The sequence below is a fragment of the Mastomys coucha genome, unplaced genomic scaffold (genome assembly GCF_008632895.1).
Source record: "Mastomys coucha isolate ucsf_1 unplaced genomic scaffold, UCSF_Mcou_1 pScaffold11, whole genome shotgun sequence".
Classification (NCBI taxonomy): domain Eukaryota; kingdom Metazoa; phylum Chordata; class Mammalia; order Rodentia; family Muridae; genus Mastomys; species Mastomys coucha.
In genome coordinates this window covers 33,905,859-33,910,927 of record NW_022196893.1, presented here as the reverse complement: position 1 = coordinate 33,910,927, position 5,069 = coordinate 33,905,859, and the positions used below count along the sequence as shown (strand labels likewise).

At 39.6% G+C, this 5,069-nt stretch overlaps 1 protein-coding gene across 18 annotated transcripts in view; it reads right to left on the bottom strand.

The window, feature by feature from the left end:
* Pcbp2 (poly(rC) binding protein 2) overlaps positions 1–5,069 on the bottom strand; it is a 27,832-nt gene that overhangs the window by 13,885 nt on the left and 8,878 nt on the right. For 7 of the 18 annotated variants that reach the window (XM_031356947.1, XM_031356933.1, XM_031356925.1 and 4 more), the window contains 4 exons: positions 4,218–4,346; positions 3,272–3,358; positions 1,504–1,596; positions 432–473 (listed from right to left, as the gene is read on the bottom strand). In XM_031356947.1, coding sequence (XP_031212807.1) covers positions 432–473; positions 1,504–1,596; positions 3,272–3,358; positions 4,218–4,346 — 351 coding nt within the window. The remainder of the gene's footprint in view (positions 1–431; positions 474–1,503; positions 1,597–3,271; positions 3,359–4,217; positions 4,347–5,069) is intronic. The other 11 variants (XM_031356940.1, XM_031357015.1, XM_031356998.1 and 8 more) reach the window with 3 other exon arrangements.

Sequence of the window (5,069 nt, the reverse complement as noted above, 5' to 3'; positions counted from 1 at the left end):
AAAAAAAAAAAAAAAAAAAAAAAAGAAAGAAAGAAAGAAAGAAAAAATCCAAATACTAGCATTTTAAAGTAAGAAGTTCTTAGTAAATTTTGAGTTGAAGTTCAATCAGTTTTCTAACCTTCCTTATATAGATAAACCCTCAGCACCTAAAGGCAAATCCATCCTCCCACTTACCCAAAGAAATTACTTAAGGGAAGCACACTTCAATGACAATTTGAATTGTGCCAAGATATTAACAACATACCATGGATACATAATTTCTAGGGGTTTTACATTCAAAGGCAAACAAACTGATACGGTGTGGTTCACCTTTTAAGCCATAACATCACCACAAATGTTCAAGACCCAACTTATTCCTGCCTAAGGAGAAAGGATTCAGACAACTTTGGGTGGAGAGGGAGTTTTTCAAAACAAATGAAATCAAAACTTACATCTGGCTGTGGAATGGCATACTGTCCTTGAATGGTATAGGCCTACAAAAGGAGGAAAACAGTTCCTATTAAAAACCAATCACGGACAGCAACCCAGTGTGGGGGGAAGACAAGTTTTCAAATAGCCAGGAAGCCAGAGTTGAACTACAGAAAGGGAAGCCAGGAACTGAGGCAGTAGATGAAACCTCACAATGGTCAGACCTGAGCTGGCCTTCTTTGAGCCCCAAATACAGTATTAACTTTATTCCAGGGATCCTCTAAGGATATACAAATTCTCTTTAAATAAGGCAAAATATACATATTTGCTTTTTAACAAAAAAATGTGGATAATGAACGTAAAGCAATGCCTTGACTGACCAATTCCATCCTATATATTCAATACAAGATAGTAATCATGCTAATATAAGTGATTTGCATCTACACAAACCTGCGTGGCATGTATTTAAACATTGTCTATGAACTTAAGTGCACTAGAGGCTAGCTAGGTCTCTAACACTAGGGACCTGATCACAGAATCATTTGGGGGGGGGATCAATTTGCTAAATCCTGTCTTTGCCCACCCACCTGCATAAAAGGTACTTGCAGCTCCCACTTTGCCCTCCTCCCCACACCAGATTCTCCCAAAAAGGGAGCTTGGTCTTTTGGGCAATAGCAGGGAGTTGGAGGGAGGGACAAGGAGGAAAGGAATAAAAGAAGGGATGGGGAGGAAGGTGTAGCTGGTTATGTAACACAATGTGAAGTTTCTCACATTACAATGCACAGTGGCCATTACCCCCAAAAGCACACCCAGGTCGGGGTGGGAAGGTGAAAATGGGATGGGAGGTGTGGGAGAGGGAAAAGAGGGATTGAACAACAACAAAAAAAAAAGTTAAAAAAAAAAAAAAGTTGGTGTTACCATCTGGTGGGCTACGCGGCCTGTGTGAAATGAGGTGGGGAGGTCAGTCCAGGTCCCCGTGGACAGGTGGTGTCCACAGCACAAAAATCACCAGCGCCACTCGCCCCCCGTGTGTTGGCAGTCTCGGCTGAGGCGGAAGGATTGAGTGAGCCTTGGAGACTGAACATCCCCTCTCACCTCTAGAGGTGGTCCCTCCAGGTCAGGGTTGAGGCACATGGACGGGGTGGTGTGGGGAAAGCTCGCACTGTCGCTGCCTGTGCTGTACCTGTCCTGTGGATAAATAGAGGATTTCAGTCTCCAGGGCTGTCAATCCGGCACCTTGTCACCAGCATGAAATTCACACCAAAAAAAAGTTGCTTATTTTTTTTCTTGTTTCCTTTAAAAAGGAGCTCACAACACAGATTTGAAACGAGCTGTAATCAGTGAATTAAAAAAACAAAAAGTTACCTAGTGGCAGATGACACTGCACAATTGGGTTAATTTCAGTAAAAGTGAGGAGTGAGGTAAGAGAGCTGATGCCAGGTCTCAGTCACTGTAGGATTAACTTGAACCCCTACAGAGTCCACTTTGCAACAAAAGACACAGGTCCATCTCTGGACACTGTATGAAGTGGTCCATTTATAAAAAGGCCCATGGGAATGACCCATAACAGGGCAACTGATGGAAGAAGCTGTAAGCTTTTAGAGGGCAGTTAACTGAATAAAGGGAGGGAGGATGGGAAGCAAAGAGGTACAAAGGGAGAGGAGTGAAGGGAATGAAGATAAGGAAGAAGGACAGACTGTCGTGCAGAAGATTGGTGGGTGACACAGCACTGAAGAACCTAGAGTTCCATGGGAAAAGGGATGACTCCTGAGGCTAACCCTCCTGTCTACAATGACTAAGCTTATTTTGCTCCAATAATTCTATTGACAGCCCTGACAAACCTGTTAAAACAAAGCTAATGCTAAAACAAACTTCTAACACATCTCAATATAACACTGCAATATGTCTACTTGTGAAAGCTGTCACCGAGACATAAACTTGTTCACTTTCATTATATTTCAATAAAATATGCAATCAACTCCAAGTTGATGCTTTCCCCTCTCAATGGTTTTCAAACAAAATACAAACAAATGTAACCAGGTAAGCATAGATGTTTTTAAATAGGGTGGCCCCCAAGTGGCAAAGGTCACTATTTTAACCTGAATTTCAGTACTTTAAAAATTGGTTTACTTATTACTCGAGAAAACACTAACCATCAAAATAAAGTATCATAATGACATTTATCAATCTTCTCACACAACTCTAACTTTAGAATAAACTGCTAGATGAGGCACTGAGAGAATGCTCTGGTGTTCTCACACTATAGCCCAGTATGCTCTCCCCATCCTATGCTCCTCTTACTCCAGCTGATTTCAATTATACCATAGGGTTTCGAACCAGTGTTTATGAGGTTAAGACTGGGGAACAACAAACTGGAGTTTGGGGGGTAAAAGGGTAGGAGTAGGGAGGTGAGGTGAAGGGGAGGGAAAATTTGTAGGACACTCAAATTCAGGACCTGATCCCATGCCCCCATGCCATTTGAAATCACCATCCAGAATTTCCTGAGGTCCAACTCCTTTGCTATCATTACTTAGACCTCCACCATTCCACACATACAAAAGCATAGATGGGATGGCTAATATAGGGAGAGGTAATGACACTGGAGGAATTTAACTCTAACCCAAACCACCTTAAACCAGCAATCAATTTCTCTACTGAGTGTCTACAAAACTTCCATTTTCTACTAAAAATAAGGTCTTGGCATTCAAAACTTTCTTCCTTACAAAAACAAAAGCAAATCAAACTATGGCCAAAAGTACAAGTTTTCAGCAAGCAAGCAAAGTAACTTGGTGTGCTGCTGGCAAAGTTGATATTTAAAAAACAATCTTCTTTCATTCTAGCCCACCAGTAAGGATTTTCTTACCTGACCACCTGCAAAGATGACTGGAGAACTGGAGGGCTTGGGCCGGTACGGGATGGTCACGCCCTTCGGGGGGGACTGGGAGAGAGTCAGAGGGGAAAAAAACAAAAAGAGATAAGGTTTCAAAACTGCTTCAGCTGTGTGGCTATAGCACACACAGGTCAGTTAAATAAAAATTATTCTTTCAAGTCCCTTACTTATCAAGTTGCACATGATTAGTTATTTGTCTTTTAAAAGTAAGAACGTTTATGGGTTACATGGCTCATACTAATTCTCAACGAAGAGGCTTTGAAATAATTTTAATCATGATTTCCATCCACATTTGTAAGTAAATTTAATTCGCAAACAAAAAAAGTGTAGATATGCTTTAAGTGGTAATTTTTAGGACTTCACATTTTTGTTAATTAAAACATAAAGGCAAAGTAGGATATGAAATTCCCAAATGTTATGTTTATGGTTCAAAGACAAAAACTGTTTTTTCTTTATGATGCATATGGGGCCAACTCCATGTAACAAGAGATCTAATTTCCATCATTTTTTTTTTTTGCTGCAGTATAGCAGGACTTCATAATTCACTCAGAAATCCCATCATTGATACTTTTCCTACGATATAACTACTGTTTTGAATATATCCTGCTTCAAATGAAAAATAGAGAATGTATCAACGTCAAGAAATTCAAAAGGTTAGTTAGCATTTCAAAAATACCAAGTCCTTATAGTCTATCTTCCCCTACACACAATACTAGAACACAATACTAGAACTACAAGACAACTGCTTTTTAACAGATCTTATTTTTGCTCACAGACTAAGATACATCAAAACTGGAAGAAGGAATGTATGAACTCAGGGAACCACATTACCCACCTCTAATTCTAGTCTTACTAAATATAGATCAGTTTTCCTGTCCTCAGAATCATCCCCACCTCCAGCATGAGCCTGAGGGCTTACCTCCAACATGACCACGCAGATCTGTTTGACACACTCAATGATGGATTGCGGAATGCCAGCAATAGTGATTGCCCGCTCAGTTGAGTTGGGGAGCATATCCCCTGCCACCTGGACCTGAGCCCCTGTACTCTTTAGGGTAAAAGGAAATTAAAAAAAATAAATAAGTAAAAAGAAAGATAAAAATCAGAAAAACTGTTCTGCAATTCCTTCCAACACCAGCTTTAAAATACGAAGTTCAATAGATCCTTATTTCCACTCTTTCTGTCTTATTTCCCATTCTTCCTTACTCCAGATACTACTGCTTATTAAAGTTAAAAATAAAATACCTTTGAGAGACAAGAACAAATCTGAGTAACAGCCTAGATTTAACCTGCACTCAGAAAAAAAGTCCCTTCTATACAATTTACTCTTACCCAGTAATGAAAGCTTTGTGGGTCAAACAAACTCCTCAAAATATCACCAGTTCATTCTCTTATTGAGCAAATATTTTCCTCCATCCCATTCTGTATGTCAGGTACCATTCCAAGTACTCACCAAAAGAAAATATTAAACTGGTGTTTACACTTATAATCTCATCACTGACAAGGTGAAAGAGGAAAACGATCTAACATGTTTGTACCAGCCTGGGATATTATAAAGTTAACTAAAACCACCTTCGCCCACACTCACAAACACATATTCTTGTACTAAAACAACTAACAATCTTGTACAAAGACTTCAAAACATTCCAACTAGTTTTGGAACCATTTAATAGCATTTCATTTAGACATGAAAAATGTCATGAAGGGCCAGAGAGTCTGGTAAGTCTGAAGAGAGCAACAGTATACTCATATATATAAAATAACCTTAAAA